At 34.5% G+C, this 23788-nt stretch overlaps 1 protein-coding gene across 1 annotated transcript in view; it reads left to right on the plus strand.

The window, feature by feature from the left end:
- LOC306872230 (deoxynucleoside triphosphate triphosphohydrolase SAMHD1-like) overlaps positions 1-23788 on the plus strand; it is a 50156-nt gene that overhangs the window by 22565 nt on the left and 3803 nt on the right. The window contains exons 5-24 of the mRNA XM_079420725.1: positions 2724-2884; positions 2971-3086; positions 3400-3456; positions 8282-8295; positions 9608-9751; positions 9829-9929; positions 10075-10183; positions 11929-12020; positions 12141-12238; positions 12421-12560; positions 13700-13777; positions 14437-14499; positions 14814-14867; positions 15289-15351; positions 15614-15688; positions 15796-15900; positions 16767-16941; positions 17407-17459; positions 21793-21953; positions 22935-23563. Coding sequence (XP_079276851.1) covers positions 2724-2884; positions 2971-3086; positions 3400-3456; positions 8282-8295; positions 9608-9751; positions 9829-9929; positions 10075-10183; positions 11929-12020; positions 12141-12238; positions 12421-12560; positions 13700-13777; positions 14437-14499; positions 14814-14867; positions 15289-15351; positions 15614-15688; positions 15796-15900; positions 16767-16941; positions 17407-17459; positions 21793-21953; positions 22935-23563 — 2488 coding nt within the window. The remainder of the gene's footprint in view (positions 1-2723; positions 2885-2970; positions 3087-3399; positions 3457-8281; positions 8296-9607; positions 9752-9828; positions 9930-10074; positions 10184-11928; positions 12021-12140; positions 12239-12420; positions 12561-13699; positions 13778-14436; positions 14500-14813; positions 14868-15288; positions 15352-15613; positions 15689-15795; positions 15901-16766; positions 16942-17406; positions 17460-21792; positions 21954-22934; positions 23564-23788) is intronic.

A 23788-nucleotide genomic window follows, 5' to 3' on the forward strand; every position in this document is an offset into this window, starting at 1 on the left:
TAACAAATGTGCTTCAGAAACAGGGTTACAGCTGACAAAAGAGAGTAGAACTTAACATAGAAAAAATATCAAACATATAAAAGTTTATCACTGATTTAGTATCCAAATACAAATTATCCGTTAAAGAATTGAAGTCTTTTAAATTTTAACCATCTCGTTTCAAGATAGATATTTTAAACAGCACTTAAAATCAGTCTGTAACAATTTATAATTAAACTAAGAACTTCTCACAAGCCCATAATCAGAGGTGGGTAGAGTACCCAAAAACTGTACTCAAGTAAAAGTAAAAGTACTTCTAGAAATATTTACTCAAGTAAAAGTAAAAGTAATCGTCTTAATAGTTACTTGAGTAAGAGTAAAAAAGTATCGGATAAAAAAAACTACTCAAGTAGTTAGTTACTAGTTACTTTGGATCATATACTGAATATAGTCTATTTTTATTTCGATATATAGATTAAATAAATATACTAATAATAATATACACACACACACTGCCGTTCAATATATATATATATATATATATATATATATATATATATATATATTTTTTTTTTTTTTTAATGTAATTTATTTCAGTGATGCAAATCAGAATTTTCATCAGCCTTTACCCCAGTCTTCAGAGTCACATAATCCTTCAGAAATCATGTTGATTTATTATCAGTGCTGCTCTTTTTAGCTTTCTATTCATCAAAGAATACTGAACAAAATGTTACAGGTTCCAAAAAATATTAAGCAGCAAAACTGTTTCCAACACTGGTAATAAATCAATATATTATAATGATTTCTGAAGGATCATATGACTCCGAAAACTGGAGTAACAGCTGATGAAAATTCTGATTTGTATCACTGAATTAAATTATATTTTAAAGTAAATTAATGATATATTATCCTATAACCTCTGACACTGAAACCTCTGAAAACGCCTCACATGACTGCTCTGAACATAACTAAACAAATGCATATTGACGGATCTTCTGTTCTGCTAAATGTAAACAAATGTAGCCTATATTTTTGCAAGCGTAAATATTGTAAAATATGAATATTAATTGTGTCTAGAACAGCTCGAACGCCGCTGCACAAAGCTAACGCGGGTGTTAATTTCATACTTTGTGACAGCTTATTTAATGTATAAATTATACATTGTATTCAATGTAAGGTACATGTACAACAAACTGGTAATGTCATAGTGGTATCGTGGCCTATACCTGTGGAACAGTAGACAGCACACGCGGTGTTCATCTAATAAAAGATCTTCATATAGCTCTAGCAAACAAGCCTTTGAAGATTTGCTTTCAACTGACTGTAGATCCAAAGCCACGTCTTCATGTTCTTAATGTTCTTGATGTTCTTAAATGATCTGTTATCTGAGTGAGAACTGCTTCAGCGACTCAGCGCGTGCGGCAGGGAACTGAACGAATCATTCAAACTGATTCGCGAACCGATTCACTGGTTTGCCAACTGGTTTGATAAAGCCTTTAAACAGAATCGACTCAAAAGAATGAATCATTCGCGAACGGGCATCGTTCATTGCCCAGACAAAAGTAGACGGCGTGTTTGGAATAAACCGAAGCATTTTTAACTTGTATTGCATTAAGATACAGTAACGAGAGGAGAGTCACCCACAGTAACGAATTAAAAGTACAGTTTTTTCTCTAAAAATATACTTGAGTAAGAGTAAAAGTACCCATTTTAAAATATACTCTAAAAGTATTAGTTACCCAAAAAATGTACTCAAGTAAATGTAACGAAGTAAATGTAACTCGTTACTACCCACCTCTGCCCATAATAAATGTCACATTTAAATGTTGTTATTTTTGCGAAGTAACTCCAGATTATGTTTGCTTTCTGCTCCTGGGTCAATGTACGTTTTGATAGTTTGTTTTCCAATTTGAAATTAAATAAGCAGAAACGAGAAAACGGCACCTTTATTGGTTTTTTAGTTTTTTTGAAAAAAACGAAAAAACGAGATTTCGGCTTGATTTTTCGTTTTTTAGTTCAGAGGCATAAAACGAATAAATGACTTCAAAATTCGTTTTCCACATGTGGGCGGTCCTGAGGTCCTGTTAATTGCCTCCGCTATCGTCCTGTCAATCATACTCGCGGGTCATTTTCAGTAAAAATGTATTTCACCATCATCGGTACCCAAGTTCTGACTGCTGACTGAACACTGGTCAGTGATCCTCTCTCTCTCGGCGCTGTCTAGCGCAGCTTCACCACACAGATTTAACTCTGCACAGCTAAATAAAACGGGCTGGTGGCAGACTAATATTTAATATTTCTGATGTAAAAATTTCTGTGAAACGCGTAAAGTTGCACAGAAGAAAGCCCAACAGGACCTGCCCTGTACAGTTTAAGAATCGGTAGCCATAGTAACGTTAGAGGACTATTATTTTGTTGAACAGACCTGAGCGACTACTGATGACGTCACATGCTCAGATTTGCTTGACCAATCGTCGGAAGGGGGCATCTCAGGACCGCCCACATGTGGAAAACGATTTTTTTCATTTATTCATTTTATGCCTCTGAACTAAAAAAACGAAAAATCAAGCCGATATCTCGTTTTTTTAGTTTTTTTCAAAAAACCGAAAAAACTAATAAAGGTGCCGTTTTCTCGTTTCTGCTTATTTCATTTCAAATTGGAAAACAAACTATCAAAACGTACACGGACCCTCCTGACAGTTTTCTCTAGGTCAGGATCTATAAACCGTTTTTCTGTCCTGCAGATCTTCAATGACCCCGTTCATGGTCACATTGAGCTGCACCCCTTGCTGGTGAAAATGATCGATACTCCTCAGTTTCAGAGACTCCGACACATCAAACAGCTGGGAACTAAATATCTGGTGTATCCAGGCGCCACTCACACTCGCTTCGAACACTCCATTGGGTAACTTTTTCCTCTTTTTTGAGACTGGACCTTTGCATTATTTTTCCTTGAAACACATTAATACTGTTTGTGTTTGCATGTGTTAGCGTGGCACATTTAGCAGGATGTCTTCTCAAGACTCTACGTGAGAATCAGCCAGAACTCAACATTACCAAACAGGATATCCTGTGCGTTCAGATCGCTGCCCTGTGCCATGACATGGGTGAGTACCAAACATTCATGTGAATATTTACAACATCTTTAAAGAAATCATTAAAAGCAAACTGGTGTATATGTCATTGCTATTTCTTTATATGTTGGTTTAAACTGTTTATTTATTTATTTTTGTATTTTTTTCCCATAGTCAATATATGGACAATGGGGTAATAATTTGCACAGTGTCCACTTTATTTCCCTTATGGGTCTCTTTTAAGGTTTTTATTTTATTTTAGTTTTTTTTAGAAGAATGAGATTCATAATTGAACTTATAAAAACAATAATTATGTATAATAAAACATGTTATCTTGTCCTTTCAGGTCATGGTCCTTTCTCACATTTGTTTGATGGCATGTTCATCACTGAAGTCCGGCCTGGTAAGTGTCTGAGTTTTCTCACTTCAGTGATTTCAGCTTGGCATTTAAGCAAGCAATAATCAGTATTTATTAAAACTGTTGAATATGTAAATAAATGCATTTAATGCTAAACCACAAGCAAGGCAAATACCCAGTCAGCAATTTGATCTCACAGTGATCTCACCATGAGCAGGATAAAAAATTAAAAAAATACTTGTGATGAGGTCACAATGTGAGGTAACAGTGAGCTAAAAGTGTAATCTCTCAGTGCCCTCACTGTCTGCTTATACTAATGTGAGGTCAAAGTGCACTCACTGCACAGAGACTAGGTACCCAGCATGAATTGCAGCATGAAGCTTTTGATTGTCACCATTGTTGAGATTCATGCACTGATTCTTGATGTTTCTCTTTGTTTTTAAATTACACAGTAGTTCAAAATGTTTGTTTTATGCTTTTAAAGTCCTTCATGAATAATTATGTGATTGCTGGCTCTTCTAGTGTATAATCATAGAACTATTATTATTAAAAAACTTTAGTCTAATAACTTCTCGCAAGGGATGCATACTGAATTTAGGTGATGATTGTGCTGTTCTCATCAACAACAAATTAATATCACCTGGTTGCGGTCTCTTTTTGGTTTTCCTTGCCATAAAAATTGTGCTTTGCAAACACAGTTACAGCAGCCAAAAAGTCTAATGTTTTAAAGAAGTCACATGATGTGATTTCAAGCTCATTTAAACACGCCCCCACATGTCTATGTCACGATGTGGAAATATTTGCGTAACACCACCCAAATGTTCACGCAAAGAAAGAAGGCGTGGTTTCAGTAACCACAGTAGTGTTGATGCATCTGTGTCAGGGAGATGCTGTGTTTCTAGGTGAAAGCAAACACACTTTATTTGGCCTTCTGAAAATATATGCATTTAGGAATCATTCAGATTACTTCCAACAGAACAGCACAACCCAGAACGCATTTTATGGATGACCGTTTCGTGAACCTAGGAGAGGAGGTAATTATGACTTTGCTATGACAATCTGGCGCTTCTGAATCCAAGTACTCCAGAGTGCAGTCTGGACGATGGGGCGGGGCGGGGCGACACGTTGGGCGGGGCGACACGTGTCGCTCCGCCCACCCCCAATTTCATTGGTTTATAGACCCGAGCACGCGCAATCCTTTGTGTACAATTTTGTAAAATTGATTTGGACATACTACAGAAATATGTTCTAACTCTAGAATCATAGGCTTTAATTATTATCTGTTTAGTAACCATAGTAATTTTAGTCAGATGAATTCATTATTTAAAAATAAACTTGAGCACCTCCGGGTTCTTCAGGTTGTAGCGCTTCATTCATATTTCCTTGAGGATCGGAAGGCCACGGATCAGCACTAAATTGGGATTTTATACGCAAATGGTGATAATTTACTGTATTTTAGACATGGGCAAACACGAATATAATTTCTTATATAACGTGAATATGTTTTAAAGTATGTTTTAAAGCACAACCGTTTTTTTTTTTGTTATTTATAGAGATGAATTAGGTTTATGTTGCTCAATGCGTCACAAACTTGTAGGTTATAAAGTGCAAATAAATATTTTCATGAGAACCTCAATGTTTCCTTGTTTATATCTCAATAAAATATTTGAGCATATCTCTTACAGTTTTTTAAAATGTCCTATCTTATAGTAAATAAGTGTCCGTGACGTCAAATATTAAAAATCCGATAATTTCTGTATCCACGCCCTCATTGTGTGTGTGTGCGTGTTAATCTGTGTACGGGATGAATTTAGATTCAGTTATTAACACTCGATCATTGTAGCCATATAAACATCAAATATTAAATAACTCGGCGCTGTGAATCTGTGCAAAAGGTGCGTGCGCACTTTTAATAAAAGACCTTCTCTGTGATTAATATTTTTATTTATTTATTAAAGACTATATAGCTACTAAAAATCTAACATCTGTAGGCCTAATATAGTACAGTGATTGGTTCTTTTTAAAGGATTGAGCCACACAACCAATAATTTAATTTGTGCATATAGTCTATATATAAAAGTATAAATAAAAATGTTTAAATACGCACTAAAGCACATTAATAATAATATTTGCTGTAGGTCAGATTTAATAACAGCTCTTTTAGTAAACAAAAACATTTAGGCATATATGCAAATAAATAAATAAATGAGTGTGTGTTTCAGCAAGGTTTTTATTCCCATTATCCACACATCATACCCCAGTTCACGCTGATGGGCTATTTGGTATTATTGTCTTATTTGTCACCGCAGTGTTGTTCTTTAAATTAAAACCATTTGCGGGTTTGTCCTATGGCTTCCTGAACTACAATGAATGAAGTTTGTGCTTATCCATCGATACTAAAATAAAGAATATGCTACATGTAAATATTAATTATACAAAACAGCTAAATCTCAAACAGTGGATCATTTTTATCAGCATCGCCCAGCTAAAACTGCTCAATGTTTAAGTATGTCTGCTTCGTGTACTGTGAAAAGTGCAATAATATATGAGGTAATTTAACGTGCCATTAGGACTATATCATGGCCATGAATTAAGAATTTGTTCTGAAGACTTAATTCGTGAGCCGCCGCCGCTCATATTAAACTGTTCTGCCCGAATACTCGGAGATGCCGCCACCAAGCGTTTGATAGGAACTTACTCTAACTAATTTGTCATAAGTAAAAAAAATAAAAATAAAACACATTTGCTAATTGATTCTAACTAAAATCGCTGTTGTTAGCACTTAATATTTCTGTAGTACAGCCAAACAGCGTAGATCATTCATAAAAACGTATATAAATGAATGCTCATGAGCAAACTTCTACACACCAATAAGCTCCGCTGTATCATAAGCCAATGAAATTGGAGGTGGGCGGAGCGACACGTGTCGCCCCTCCTTAATGTGTCGCCCCGCCCCATCGACCAGACTGCACTCTGGAGCTACTCTCTGAATCAGGGAGTCTATGTTTTGTTATTAGATTAAGTATTTGCTATTGACTTCAAATGCGGAGTTTTGCGCATTGTGTATGTGTGAGAGAGAGAGCGAGAGAGACAGTCACATTTCAACATATCAGCTATTTTAATCATGGCTTGTGTGTGTGTGAAAGAGGGAGACAGTCACACATCGCGGCTTGTGTGCAAACACATACGAGCTTCATCACTGTGTCTATCACGCGACTCTGTTCCCCTCTCAGGTTTGAACTGATGGTAAAACTAAGGACATTATGTACTGTTTTTACTTAATTTTTTAAAGATGAACCTCGCGATTACAGAAAGGGGAGTCACATTTCCGACGAGTGCTTGTGGTGTTCGGCCAATCACAATGCACTGGTTCAGTTGGCCAATCAGAGCAGACTGTGCTTGTTGGAAGGAGGGCTTTGTAGAAAACTAAGAGTTTGAGAGCGGCAGGGCATAGAGGAACTACAATAATGTACAGTTTTTGAAAAATAATGTGTTTTTTGAACATTAAAGCATGTCAACATATTCTGTAACACAACCATACCCCCCCCCCCCACTCAACATTTTGAATTCACAATGAGTTCATATATTACTCACACTGTGTGGATCACCATATGACAATGGTGTGACGTCACTGTGATCATTGCATGATCTCATGTGTTGATGTTGTTGAATTTTCCATGTTCAAAATAAATTCAGATAGACCTTTATTAACAAGTTAACAAAAGGCCAAGGAGATGTTCGAACAGCACTCCAGAGTCTCAAACTCACATATATACATCCTGAAGTTTTCACAGCATTCCATATATGCACCGTTGTATTTTTGGACAGGTCTCTTTTACCATATATGAGTTCTTGAAGGATGATCAATCATTGTCATGTATGCACTTCTAGGTCCTGAACCTTTCCATATATGAGTGTTCCTCCAGCCTAAAATCGTTCATTCTATTCTAGACTCACTGCAGCCCTTAACACACAGTTGCTTCACACAGTCAAACTAGATCAGGGGTTTTCAACCTTTTAGGACATGCGCCCCCCCAAGTTTGTCTAATTTCACTCGCCCCCCAACCCCAAGCCCAAAGTGTGTGAACATCATTCACATATTGTTTGCTGCGTTTCCAGTGCGTAGCATTAAGACACATAAACATATAACCAGCTTACCTGATTCAGTGTGATGGCTGAGCCTGTTTCTGAGATAACAACATGCCAATCCGTGGTTGGATTTCTGACATGACTAACCGTAAATCATTTTACACCATTCTCACTGTCGCCTAACAGCGGGAGTCATATTGCCCCCTAGCGGATGGCTGAAGATTTGAAAGCTCGTATTCATAAATCTTCAAGGCAATGTCTCTGAATTAATTGATGCTCGCGCCCCCCACAGTTTGAAAACCCCTGAACTAGATAATAGTAGATAATAGTAGAATACAAATAGGCATAATTCTATGTATTATATTAATTCAAGATTAATGAAAATCTTCTACATCGACTGGGTATAATGTATGTAAAGAATGATGGAGATCAAATTACTTTCATTGTACATATAAAACATACAGTCACATCATTGGAGATTTTCTTTTCTTTGTATGTTTCTTTTCTGGATGCCAATGAAATGCATAATATGAATAATTTACAAATCACAATTATTTAATCAAGAATTAACAATTAGGTAGTTCATTCATTTTGAATAACTTCTTCAAAAATCTGATAGCAAACAAAATATTTTTTTCCATTGCTCAATAATTGTTGTGGTCTTTATTAATTCAGAGTAGTAGTTTGTGTGTCTGTGTAGAGACAGTTAATGAGTCAGTGCATGTATGTACATGATTAAATCTGCCTTACATAATACCTAAAATCTCTTTTCATTTCTCAGATATGCATTGGGAGGTAAGCATCATAACTCTCCTGTGTAGATACAAATATATATATATATATATATATATATATATATATATATGTGTGTGTGTGTGTGTGTGTGTGTGTGTATGTATTTCAAAGTCAGTGAGCTACATAGAATATCAAGTCAACACATGCAAACTTATTTAATTTCTTAAAACATGTGTCTTTTTGAATTTAGCTGTTAAATATGGTAGTAGAAAAAAAGAAACGACTGTGACTGCAATTACTGTAGAACGAGTGTAAACTGGAAGCAGTAAATGGCAGTAATGCAAAACTGTCACAATTTCATGAATTCTATGCTCTGAACATCCACCTTCAAAGTTGATTCTTCAGAGGGCATTTATAATAATAATAATAATAATATATATATATATATATATATATATATATAAACTACAAAGCAAGGTTATGTAATTAATAAGGCTCTCACAATGAACATGTTAATTTTGCAATTAATCCTTTTCAGTTTAATTAATTAATTGATGAAGTTAAAGAAAATAGCATAGCATCCTTTTTGTTTTCCTTTAGCTATTGTTATAGTAGACTATGTGAACATGCTATCAAGCACAATAAGACACAAAAGAGAAGTTTATTCGGTACTGTGCAGTTTTGGTGAGAGACCTCATAAACACTGTCTTAAATGAGTTTAAAACGCCCAAATGATCGTAAAGAGTTGTGAGAAAATCGTCATGTGCATCAGGTTTTAAAGTGACAGTGTTGCTTTTAAAGTGAAACCTGCTGCAGTCTGTCATTGATGGACATCAAAAACCAAAGTAAAAGAGAAATCACTCAACTGCTCTAATTGCTGATTAACTTTTATAGCTCAAAAAAATACTAATATATATTCAATTTATAGTTGAATCTTATGTGAAGATTCTTTTAAGTTGACTTAAAAGTTATATTTTTTAAAAATGTAAAAAACGATGGCTTTTAATTATACTATAATGTTGAATGGCTGTAATTAATGGCTAAAACTGAGGGAAAAGTGCATTTAATAGAAACATTAGTAGCATTATTGGTATCACTGATACTGGCCTTCATTAATAATAGCCTAGTTAGTAAAAATATGCCATTAAACTTATATTTAAAATACACATTCTTTATGTTGTCTCTACATTCATTTGGAGATTCAATGTGAAATTATGACAATATAAATACATTGCATTAATATGTTATTAATCACGATTAATTGCAGAAAAAATGTGTGATTAATTAGTCAGGTTTTTTAATCGATTGACAGCAATAGTAGTTAATGTGTACACTAATTTTACTGATGAGTATTTATGTTGATCTTCTGAAGCATGAGCAGGCCTCTGTTGACATGTTTCGCTGCATGAAAAGGAGGAATGGACTAGACAGAGAAATGAAATTCTATGGACTGAATCTACCTGAAGACATCAAATTTATTGAGGAATTAATTCTGAAAGGACAAAAGGATGGCCAGGTAAAATGTGTTTAAGCAGCTGTTTCAGCATTTATCATGATACAGTGTTTAAGGTGAAAATATGTTCTATCTTGCAGTGGTCAATGAAGGGCAGGACTGAGAACAAGTCATTTCTGTATGAGATTGTGGCAAATAAAGTGAACGGCATTGATGTGGACAAATGGGACTATTTGGTTCGGTAAGTATTATTTTAAAGTGATGTTTAAATGGTTTGAACAGGTATTGAACAGCTGAAGATAGAGAATAAATGTGGCCCATTGTAAGTGTATTCATGTTTTATCATCTATTGCATTAGTGTTATTCCTCTCTTATTTTACATACAGAGATTGTTATTATCTCGGCATTCCATGTGGTTTTGACCATCAGCGTCTGCTGAAATCTGCTCGAGTATGTGAGGTGAACAGGAGGAAACACATCTGCTTCAGAGACAAGGTGCCTGTTCATTTACCTGTTCATTTACACCATCACTATGTGTATGATTTTGTGTTTTTGTTCTTCACCAAGAGACTCAAAACTTTTCACTTATAACTGGCCTCTTCTAAGAAACTTGGCTACACTTTGCAAACAGTCATAATTTGGAAATACCCTGATTTTAGCCTCTGATTTGAACACTGTTGGAAGGGGTGTATCTGCTGTCAGACTATGGAAATGCCCATTGATATGATTGGCTAAAATCTTTGCATATGACATAAGTATTACATGTGGAGCTCTCTCAAACTGCCTTTTTACTATTACAGCTTTCGAGATTAACTAATCGTGAAAAGTGATTGTTATAGCATTACATGTAGATCTACTCCCATTGCATAAAAGGTTGCAGTGCTGCAGACACGTCTACTGAGCACATGTGTGACGGGTCCCGCTCGCCTGCTCCGAGCAGTTCTTGAACCCTAATTTTTCACGTGGAAGGCAGACGAGATAACCAGGAGGCTAAATGGCTACAGCCAATAACGCAACTCTTGAGATCAAGGGAGTGAGGTTTACCTGCAGAGCACCTACTAGCTGGCCTCCGTTACACTCACCCCCCTAAACCTCACTCCCATCCGGGTCACGTCACCATTGTAATGGAGCGTGTTTCCGGCGTGGGAGGCGGACGCGCTAACCAGGAGGCTAAATGGCTGCAGCCACTAGTCGATAGTACATCGCTTGAGGAGTGAGGTAGTGAGGGGAGTGAGGTTTACCTACTAACTGACCTCTGTTACCCATGGTCTAATGGTTAGAGAGTCTGACTTGTAACGGGAAAGTTGCGGGTTCAAGTCTCAGTACCGGTAGGATTTGTAGGTGGAGGCAGTGAATGAATGAATCCATTACACACACGACTGAGGTGCCCTTGAGCAAGGCATTGAATCCCGAATTGCTCCTGGATGCTGGAGCAAAAATGGTTGCCCACTGCCTGGGTGTGTGTTCATGGTGTGTTTGTGTGTGTGTGTTCACTACTCACTGCTGTGTGTGTGTGTGCACTTGGATGGGTAAATGCAGAGCACGAGTATTGGACACACATCACGTCATTCACTCATATAGGGGTCACAGTGCTCTTCTTACTGCTGTGTGATTTCTGCAATCTCATCAAATAATTTCATCGTAGCTAACAGTGAAAACCTGATGTAAATTAGGTCACTGATATTGTGAGTTTGGCAAAAAGACTGATAGATCTTTGATCGCTTTCTGTATATAGAATAAAAGCAGGTTTTTTTTTTTTACCAAAAATGTCTTTCTTTACCAAACAAACAGACATGATTGATGGACAGACTTGAGTTGTTCAGAACTTCTTGATTCCACATGACAGTGTCGAGGGGAATTGTGATGTCACAATTCTCCTGATTTCAAATCTGGGCATTTCAGAAGGGTAGAAAACAATTATTCATAATAATTGTTAAAACATTTGAACTGGGGTTTGTTTTTATTCTACAGTAACCTCTCATCTGTGTAAATATCAATTACATTTTTATTCTCCTTTTCATAACCAATTTAATCATTATATAAAATGTTACAATAATAAAATTTCACTTATTGTCATTAATGTTGTATTCTTTTCAAATGCTTATCAACATTTTTTAAAAGTATTACCACTTTTATATAAAAATATTGTCTTGAATACAAGTAAAATTATGTTGTTGGTATTTTAAATAAAAATGTACACAGTTTCTATGTTCTAGTCTGTTAATCTGTTTCTCTCACAGGTGGCTGAGAATGTTTATGGCATGTTTCACACCAGATACACTCTTCATCGTCAGGCCCTTCAGCACAAGATCGGCTACATCATTGATGTCAAGTAGGTTTTGTGTGAAAGAGCACATTTATTTATTATATTCAATCTTCTTCATGCATTACATTATTTCCCCAGATTTTCCTGCTTTTTACACGTGTACGTGTGTTTCTCTTTGTACATTAGGATTAAGGATGCTCTTGTAAAAGCTAATGACAAGCTGAGTTCAGATGGCAAGATCTCTGATGCCATAGACAACATGCTAGAGTACACCAAACTCACAGGTCAGAGAAAGCATGGGTACAAATCAAGAGAAATTATTCTTTAAAGGATTTTGACTTTTGTATTTAATGACAGCATAATTGTTGACGTCATATTAAGCTGGGTCCATATACATAATACATGTTATGCTCTTTGTTTGCTGAAAGGTAAAATTCAGTTAGCCATTTCTCCTGTCTTTTAACAGATCACGTCTTCGATAAGATCCTGAACCAGTCAGACTCAAATCCAGATCTGGATGAAGCCCGAAGCATCCTGCAGGACATTGTCAACAGACGGCTGCCAAAGTTTGTTGGAGAGGCCCGACTGAAGGAAGACAAATTAAAGGTACCTTACTGGTCCAATAAAACACATTTACTTTGTGTAAAAGTTAATAATAAGACTATAATATTAAATTAAATGCAAGCAGTCAGAGTGTTACAACTGCCCCCTTGGTGGGGGGCAATTGTAACAGTGTTTGGGGGCAATTGTAACAATGCATAATAAGTCATATTAACCCACTGTATCTCAAATAAAAGCTTACCTTCCTAAAGTAATCCCTTTACTGCTGTAGTATCTAATATTTTTTTTATTATTTTAGATGCCAGGCATCATTTGCATTCAAAAAGCAGAAGTCTATTTCTATTTTTGCAGAAGACTAGGCACCTATTCTAGTGGTAAACCAGAATAGATTTTAATCATTTAAATATATATTTTACTCAAATACATTAATCAGCTGTTGAGTCAACAACAGTCTTTAACCAAACTTTAATGAAATTTTACAAGATAGACATATTAACAGAATAACCCAATGAGATCCTGTGGAGATAATATTCATAGTATTTTTTTTTTAAGATTAAAAAGCAACACATTGTTTAATGTATAACACTAATAATTTTAAAATGTTGTTTTACATTTAATTATGTTTATTTTCTAACAGAATAGTACGTCAACACATTTAAACAAGGTGCTTAGACTGGGCCAAATGATCATGTTGCAGCCATGATAAAATCTCGTATGCTAGCTTGCCACATTTCTATTAGCATCGGTTCATGTTACTTTTTTATAAATAGAGATATAATGTTTGTACGTTTAAATTCACAGTCATCTAAACTTTAGACAGCAGAAGAAAAATACTGTACATCCAAAAAGTGACTTTTCATACTACAAAATCAGTATTTTGTTGAAAACGTCTGCTGAGGTGAAAATGATTTACTCCTTTTCCACAGGCAGAGAGAGAATCTTACTGAGCATGTGCTGATGAAGTGTCATCACTATAGCTTGTTTCTGATTGGAGGAATTGAGTGTGTTATATTTGCCCCCGGTCTCCCTGCTTAACCTTGTGTAAAAATGTCCAAATATAACAGATTTACTTTATGTTGGTAATTGATATCTAACATGGATATTTACAATGCATATTTCTATTTATAATAAATGTCCAAATGTATTTGACTGGGTGACTCTTTTTCCTTCAAAAAAACTTTTAGAAAATGCTGACAAAACATTGGGAGGACAAGCTGAACCTCCACAAAGCCAATCTGGATCCTGAGGATTTACGATTTTGTGTAAGGAATTGAATTTAAGCAGATTTGTGTAGTTAAATCAGATTAATGTGTGTGAATGTGTTCCCTCACAAGTCGATCACTTTAATGCTGTGTCACTGAGTAGCTGATACTGTGGAGTGATGATCACTGAAGCCTGTATGGATTCATGTCACTTCATTGGCATACGACACTCCACACATATAAATGAAACACAGTAGCATTTTAGTTCAAATTTTTTTGTCAGGGTGATGATCTTTAAGCCTAACTTACTGCTTTATCACCATATGCACCTATTTCATGAAGATCTACAGACCTTTCCAGTCTAAAACTTGTTTAACTTTGACCATCTCCAAGCACAGACTTTCCATCGCATTTAATTATGAGCTATTAATGAAGCATCCCATTCCCTCCTGTCAGGAACTAAGGTTATGTCTATAATCGAAAAATTTTCTGTTTTATATGGTTCTGCATTATTTTACACATTCATGCATATAGTGTTAGTGTTTGCATCATAAAATTAATATTTAATGAATGATGTGTTATTGAAGATTACTTAAATACTTAAAAATCATTAAATATAATTTCCCCTAAGTGTCTGTTAGACTTTTTTTAATATTTTTTTTTATTTACTCTAGTATTTTCATGTATGATTGATTAGTTGATCCTCTAATTATTGTTAGGAAAACATGCTGAAATGCTTGAGAGTGCATCCTGAGGAAGCCTTCAAGAATGCAGTGTATCAGGTAATAATCTCATTTAGCTCAGAAATAGTGTGAGACTGAATGATTAGTATGATTTAAATTTGTAGTTTATGTGTAATTTATTATGTTTTCTATTAATATGTATGTTTTTATGTCATGTCCACACGTGATTTGTCAGTTAAGCAGATATTGTAATTGTTTTTTCAGTTTGTCGTGAGGGTTGCTTGATATATTATTACTGAATATATATATATTATAAGAAATGTTATTCAAGAGGAATTTATGTTACCAGATTAATTTATATTACTTTAATTAAGTGAGCTTGCATAAGATGAACTGTTTTTTAACCCGTTTAGAAAGTACTGCTGCTCAGTTTGGGAGATCAGCCCGATGAAGCCTTCAAGATTAAGGTAGTCATTCTCACTTGTCTCAGACATTTATGGTTCAAAATAGTCATGTCATAATTATACATTTCTTAAGGAATTATCAATTATTCAATTATCTTCTATCCATACATAAATAAACAAATGACATTTACTCTAACCTTTAAATGTTAAAGTTATTAAAGAAGTTATTAAAGCACCATTCAACAAAGTACCTGTTTTGATATAAATTCATGACTAAAGTTTTATTCTGATCAAAGTTTGTTATTTATTTTTTTAAATATATGTATAGCTGTAATTTTATATTTTATGTTTTATATTAAGATGTGTCTTTTTATTTGATATTCTCACACATGGTGTGGCAGTTTTATCAGATTCATATTTTGTTTTCTTACTCCTCTCATATTTAATGTGGTAATTGCATATGACTGATCCTTAATTCCTTTAGGAAATACAAAGCGCCAGCTTGAAAGCCCAGCCTGTTAAAGCCTTCAAGATTCAAGTGTATAAGGTACTCTTTTTTTCTTATGGTATAGCACATGCATTTTATTTTTCAGGATACACAGATGAATAGAAAGCTCAAAAGAACAGACATCTTTAGTAACATTATAAATGTTTTTACTGTCACATTTGATCAGTCTAATGCATCCTTGCTGAATAAAGATAATAATTAAAAAATATCTTACTGAACCCAAACTTTTGAACCAGAGTGTATATTTTCCTTCTGAATGATTTTTGTTTACATTTTTTTCACTTTCCATATATTGTGATAGAAATTATTGAAGGATCCCTGGAAGAATATGCTGTTGAAAAATCAACAACTGACGGCTACGGACTTTGAAATTTATGTATGTTTAAACAGTTAAAAAAATAAAATAAAATAAAATGTCAGTTTATAACTCTCATCTGTTCACACTTTCTTTTTATGTCCTGTGTGAAATCTCTTCTCATTTAGGTTCTTGACATGGGTTTTGGTGAAGTGGGCAAAGAGCCCATTGATAATGTTCATTTCTACAGCAAGAGTGACCTGAAAACAGCATTCAAGATGAAGAAGTACCAGGTATGAAATCTGACTCCCCTCAATCATTTATGACACTGAACTATTATTCATGATTATGATTCTCTTGAGCATTAAATTGTCTGTTTAATTAATTTGCTACTAAAATAGACAGACAGATAGAGAGACAAAGAGACAGACAGACAGACAGACAGATAGATAGATAGATAGATAGATAGACAGACAGACAGACAGACAGACAGACAGACAGATAGATAGACAGACAGACAGACAGACAGACAGACAGACAGATAGATAGACAGACAGACAGACAGACAGACAGACAGACAGACAGACAGACAGACAGATGATAGATAGATAGATAGATAGATAGATAGATAGATAGATAGATAGATAGATAGATAGATAGACAGACAGACAGACAGACAGACAGACAGACAGATGATAGATAGATAGACAGACAGACAGACAGACAGACAGACGATAGATAGATAGATAGATAGATAGACAGACAGACAGACAGACAGACAGACAGACAGACAGACAGACAGACAGATGATAGATAGATAGACAGACAGACAGACAGACAGACAGACAGACGATAGATAGATAGATAGATAGATAGACAGACAGACAGACAGACAGACAGACAGACAGATGATAGATAGATAGATAGATAGATAGATAGATAGATAGATAGATAGATAGATAGATAGATAGATAGATAGATAGATAGATAGATAGATAGATAGATAGATAGATAGATAGATAGATACTGTATAAGCTCTTCAGGCTTTACAGATTTAGTGATGTGTATATACCAGAGTTCATCTCTAGGTAAGTGAAAGTATGATTCCTGGTTTGAGAGAGGCTGGTAAACAGGTTGTGTTTGGTTTTGGTCCCTGCAGGTGTCCAGTCTCAAGCCAGAGAAGTTTCATGAATTTCTTGTGAGGGTCTATTATGATCCAGAGGACCAGGAGCATCAGAGGAAGGTCCTGCAGCTAAGTCCAGAAGCTAAGAAGTGCTTTCATGAGTGGTGCAAAAACCCTGAAAACAAATTCATTGATTGCGAGTCTGAATCAGGTAATTTAGGAAATTGTGCTGCTATATCTGCATTTGTGTATCTATATTAATGTTAGTGTATCAGCTGTGCTGCATACATTTTTACTTTCTGTTTTTTATTCATTTACATATGTTAGCGGATGCTTTTATTCCGAGTAATTTCTACTTCTAACCAGGTATAATGTGATAAAGATTCATGAATCTCTTAATTTGACTTACGGTGGCCAGACATCCCTGACAAACACAAAAAATTAGGGGACACATGAACACCCTACATTTTTTTTCTCAACATCAGCATGTGCATGAACTATGTTTCACTCCAAAAACTGATTGTGCTACAAGTAATCATTATCCATCACTCTGATGGGTCATAAAACCTCCATCATAATATACTTTTTGTCTGTCATGATTGTTATAGTTTCCCAGATAATACTGTTGTTATTACTATTGTTGTTGTTATGTGACTATTGTCATGTTTTTTCGAAGAAGGTGACGATGATAAAGAAGAGGAAGAGAATGAGGAAACTTCTTCAAGCAAGGTAACAAATAAAAAGAAAGAAAAAAGGAAGAACTCTGTCTATTGTGTAACCAGTGAAGTTTAGCTGATAGTGCCATAACATCTCTACATTTTTCAGGCAAGATTTATGATTTTTACATGTAATTTCATTTTTCACTTTAGAGCAGAAAGTTTAAAGCATTTATAAAGCATTTACATGTCTGACCTCATACAGTGTTTGTAGATTGTGACAAACATCTGTGATACAGCTGCTTTTAGAAACTAAAGAAGATCCTGCAGGCTTGGTGAAGTTACTGTAGACAGTTCATGGCAGGCTTTCTGGAAGCTTTAGAAAGTAGATGAAAATACTTTTTTTTTCTCCTTCACATGTGCTTTTGTAGTATTTGTTTGTGAGAAAATATGAGTGGGTGAGAGGGTCAGTCTGTTGGGTATTTATAAATAAAAATAGTTAATACCAGTGGAGGTTTGTGAAGTTACAGGGCCTTTACTGTGATTCATGTTATTAACCCTCAGATTCTCCTCATTTCCAGTTTACTCTTACTGTCTTTGGGGTCCATGCGAAAAAAAAAAAAAAAGCTTCAATGATGACCAAAATTAAATATAAGTTGCTTCTGAATATTGATCTAGGTGTGAGAGGCAAAATCCTGCCATCTGCTGGTTGAAAAAACAAAGACAATCCCTGTAACTACAGTTTTAGCACTAAAGTGTTTTGACTATATATGTCCAGCAGAGGGCCATAGAGATCCATTCATTTTCTAGATGTGGCCAACTGATCATAAAACAAGTTTATATTTATTTTAATTTATTTATTGAGAAAATACATATTTAAACAATAAAATACATTTAAAAATAAGTATTTTTGAGAACAGTTAGAATTTGTTTTTGATGTTTGGGAACTTCTGGAGTGTGTCATATATAATTTCATATAAATTTACAATAATATAATTACAATGCCACTAAAAAATATGAAATAAATAAAACTCAGATTGTATCCACAAAACATTTATTTCAATAAACTAAATGTAAAAAAAAAAAGAAAACATTAACTTTAGAGTAAGAAATTATATATATATATATATATATATATATATATATATATATATATATGAAAAATGTAAATCAAGCCAATAGCTATAAACACACTCTAAAAAAAAAAAAACTTGGGTTCCCTTTCAGTCAGTCACTCCGAGTCACATCAGTGACTGATGAATTGGAATCTCTCTTAGAGAGATGAAGCCACTTTGAGTGTACACTAAACGAGCCAATGTACTTTGGCATACGATGATTGCATCCAGCTGCCACTGATCGCAGTGCGAGCATTTTTTTTTTTTTACATACCTTCAGAACAACCGAACCAAGTCCAGTTTTTTGTGTGTGTGTGAATTTAGATAGATAAAGGGACAAAACTTGCAAAATTTCATGCCACTGAGCTGAAGGGAACAATGTTTTTTTAATGAGGGAACATCAAATGAGGTCCAAACAGACCCCAAAGACAATATAAAGGTAAAAAAAATAATCACTGTTTCACAATGAATTGGATGCCCTATGAAAAATAGCTGACAAATAGAACCAAATATGGTATTGGCATAAAGACGAAAAAAAAATAAAAAAATAAAAGCATTATATTAAAAATCAAAAGCTGCCGACACAAACATTATATGACACCTAATGCTCATAACAGTCTAGTTGAACACATCGTAACTGATTAGCAAATGTTAGCAAAACTGATTAGCTGATTAGCAAAAAAAACACACTTGCCAATGATTACTTGAAGTTAAAATGCTTTCCTGTTTAATACATTCAGCAATTACAGTCATGCAAAAACATATTTTGGCCTGTTCAGTCTTTTTGTTTCAATTGTTCAGTTACATACATCACATAACGTTCAACTTAATGCTTGAAGGTCTCTGCAACGCCTTATCTGAAAGACCACATCCATCAGGTAAAAAATAAAAATAAACAAACTGTTTGGTTTAAAGAATCTGAACTTCTCAATTTATATTTGATTCATAATGATCTGCACTGTTAATAGATTCAGCAGTGATTCAGGGCTCTGAAGAATGGAGCTCAGACTCACGCTTTGCTTGTAAATATCAAGGAGTTATTTCTGACCCCATATGGCAAAGAAATATATGTTTTTGTGGCCAAAATATATTTGAAATATATGCTAAATATATGTTGCAAACAGTGAAGCTCAATGAAACATATTTTTGAAATAGTAAATATATTTAGTTTCAACCATCATATACAAAAATATATTTCTAAATGTATTTATGTGGCAAGAAAATGCATTTTTTTGGACTGAAATATACAGAGGTCAAAATATATATTTTTAAATGCTTTTTAAAAAATATAATTATATGTGGCCAAATATATATTGGTAGAAAATATATTTACATAAATATATTTTAGCGAATATATTTTTTGGCCATTTTTTGTATATTTTCAAAAATATAATGTAGAAATCTATTTTCAAAAATGTACAAAAACACATCAGTAGAAAATATATTTCTGTAAATATATTCTGAAACATATTTTAGCAAATGTATTTATTTAATTCATTTTTTTGAGTATAAATATATTTTAAAAAAATACATATTTTAAATATATTAATATATTTTCAAATATATTTCCCCAGTCATTTTAAATGTTCTACAAAACACTGTAAAATTACTAGCATCTGTAAAATTAACAATTTAGCTGTTATTTTAAGTATTATATCATTATAATTCTAACTTTTATACAGATAAATACTGTGTTATTCATAGAGTATTTCTCTTTTTTCTTAAATTTAATAGAAATGTATGTAAAGTTACTAAAATAATGTAATTGTAATTTATAAAATCACCACCAGATGGTGCAAATGGCAGCATTTTTCACACTATTTTAAAAACAAACAAAAACTGTCTAACAAAAACGGTAAAATTTAAAATTTTACTTAAAGTGCAAAAACTCTATTTAAACTTTAACAATAAATAAATAAACTCAAATGACTTGCAGAAGTAAGCAAACCAGTCTGACTTTATTTCATACAAAAGTTCATGTTAAGAATTAAGAGTTTCAGATGTTGATGTTTTATTGAAAATAGTAAAGTTTGATGTCACCATGATAGAGATTAGTGTTTGCTTTAGCTGGGCTCTTGACCCTTACTTAAAGTTTTAGTTGTTCTTTGCTTGCTTTAACTCTGTATTTTTCAAGTACAATTGGGAAGTCGTGGCCTAATGGTTAGAGAGTAGGACTCGTAATCGAAAGGTTGCAGGTTTGAGTCTCGGGGTGGCAGGAATTGTAGGTGGGGCGAGTGAATGTCCAGCGCTTTCTCCACCCTCAATACCACGATTGAGGTGTCCTTGAGCAAGGCACCGAACCCACAACTGCTCCCCGGGCGCACTGCGTGTGCATTTGTTCACTACTCACTGCTGTGTGTGCGCACTTGGATGGGTTAAACGCAGAGCACCAATTTCGAGTATGGGTCACCATACGTCACGACTTTAAACTTTGAATTTTTAAAGCAACAAATGCAAAGGAAAATGTTAAGTGATGTACGTTGCTAATTGCTGTTGGTTTAGTCATCAGTAAAAAGCCATTAAGAATAGCTTGTTAAAAGGATAGCTTTGTTACTTAGTTGAAACAAGTTGTGTGTATATACATACAACCTGAATTTTTGTGATGTTGTGACAGAAATATTGCACCAATGTGAGTTTCAGATTACTTTTTTTTAAGTCAGTATAAAAAAAAATATATCGAGCTGTGGGTTTTAGATGCACAGAGACAGTAAGAATCAGCACATGAATCCCAACAGTGGTGACATTTAACTAACTTTTTTTTTTTTTTTTTTTGGAGAATCTATAGGTTGTTTTGTGATGTTCAGAGCTGATGTGTTTATCTGAATATTTGATCACCATTGTTGAGATTCATACACTCATTCTTGATGTCTGTGTGTGTCTGAATTATCTTGCCAGAATATTTTCTACATGATGGCTTTACAAAATTGAAATATTGAATAATCAGAGCCCACCTTATGAAATAGCCAATGCAAACATAACTGTTTGTTGTGTCAGGAGGAAAGGCTGTGCTAGTTCTGAATCACTAATGGAGAATACAATAGTAGGATTTATTTTGTGCCTTTTAAATCACAAACTGCGGACTTTAAAAGCTTACGACGGTGAGAGTGTTTCCTTTTTCATCTCACACTGGTTTTCCTCTGCAAGAACCTGACCGTTATAATGAACAATGAATACACATTTTATCAGTCAGTTCTATTTCTGCTGTAGGCCTTGATTCAAATCTGTTAGGGCAATAAACTCTGTGAACTAGGGCAATGCATTTTATGAACTAATATTTGTTCTGTCCTGTAGATCTTCAATGACCCCATTCATGGTCAGATTGAGCTGCCTCACCTGCTGGTGAAGATCATTGACACTCCTCAGTTTCAGAGACTCAGACACATTAAACAGCTGGGAGGAACATACCTGGTGTATCCTGGAGCCACTCATACTCGCTTCGAACACTCACTGGGGTAAAGTAAAAAAAAAAATATATATATATATATACATATATCTGCAGTATACAAATGAATGAAGGCTTAGAAGTTTTTACAGCTACTGTAAACTCTGCAGGTATGTGGACGTCATCAGACTCCTTTGTGGTAGATGATCAATAATACAGTGATTGCAGTAAAACTATACATTTTCTCTAACAATGTTAAATTAGGTATTATGAACAAACTATACTATTTCCTGTACAAGTATGGCAAATTTTCCTGAATTAATTCACCTTTAGCTTTGGGGTCAGTATGCTTTGCACACTGGCTGGAAGTAATCATGCCATACTCTTCAATACAGATTGTGTATATTTTAATATTGTGCCTTTGCATTTGTAGCATAAGTCATTTTCTGTGACACTGAGTCCATTAATATTAGTAGTTTGATCTGTGAAAACACTCATTACATAGATGGATGCTCTTTCGGATGCAATGTCCAGACCCTTTCCTCCATAGAGCTAAAAACACATTACAAACGAACATTATCAAACTGTTGCTCATGAAGAGGGAAGTCTCATAACTCCTCAATGCAATTCATTTTCACAAGCAATGCCTCTGAAAAAGCAGCAGTCGTAGGATTAGGACAAGTGTTTTCATGAGCAACATAAACATATGCTAACATCTTGAAAAACATTTTCACGAGCTACAGACTGTAATGCTGTTGAAAGACACAGACAGTTGATGTGCTCAAGTTATTCTCTTTAACTCTTTGACAGTAATTAATGTCAGGCAACACGTTTGCAGTTGTTACAGTGCTCTTTCTACCCACGACCCTTCAAAATGATCATCAGGTTGATTCAAATGTTTTAAACATGATTAGAATAATCTCATAATTCTGGTGTTATCGCAAAACTCAATCTACCTAACCAGATTCTGAATCAGTGAGTCAATTGGTCAAATGATATAAAAACTGTATTTATTCTATTTTGTTTAAAATTATGTATTTTCTGTGCGAAGGATGGCACATTTAGCAGGATGTCTGCTCAAAGTTTTGAGAGAGAAACAACAAAAGTATATCGAAAAGATAGAGAAGGATGTTAAAAAGCCTGGAAAGAAACAGGATGAGCTCAAAAAGAAACAGGAGGAGCTCAAAGAGAAACAGGATGAGCTCAAAAAGAAACAGGAGGAGCTCAAAGAGAAACAGGATGAGCTCAAAGAGAAACAGGATGAGCTCAAAGAGAAACAGGATGAGCTCAAAGAGAAACAGGATGAGCTCAAAGAGAAGAAGAATGAGCTCAAAGAGAAGAAGAATGAGCTCAAAGAGAAACAGGATGAGCTCAAAGAGAAGAAGAATGAGCTCAAAAAGAAACAGGAGGAGCTCAAAAAGAAACAGGAGGAGCTCAAAGAGAAACAGGAGGAGCTCAAAGAGAAACAGGATGAGCTCAAAGAGAAACAGGATGAGCTCAAAGAGGAACAGGATGAGCTCAAAGAGAAACAGGATGAGCTCAAAGAGAAACAGGATGAGCTCAAAGAGAAACAGGATGAGCTCAAAGAGAAACAGGATGAGCTCAAAGAGAAGAAGAATGAGCTCATTACTGAAAAAGACATGCTGTGTGTTCAAATCGCTGCCCTGTGCTATAATTTAGGTGAGTGATAGCAATGTACATCTGCACAATTAAGCAGTATAAAAATACCTTTATGTCTGTACATTTTTTTTCTTTAATGAAGGACTTATTAAAAGGCATATTAACATATTAAAACTATGTAGGCTACAATGAATGTGTTCACAAGAAAGATTTCATTTATGCATTTTTTTTTAATCGTTTGTGTAAAAAAAAAGAGGAAAGTTGGAATTCTGCATGTTTTTTTAG

Source organism: Barbus barbus (genome assembly GCF_936440315.1).
Source record: "Barbus barbus genome assembly, chromosome: 7".
Classification (NCBI taxonomy): domain Eukaryota; kingdom Metazoa; phylum Chordata; class Actinopteri; order Cypriniformes; family Cyprinidae; genus Barbus; species Barbus barbus.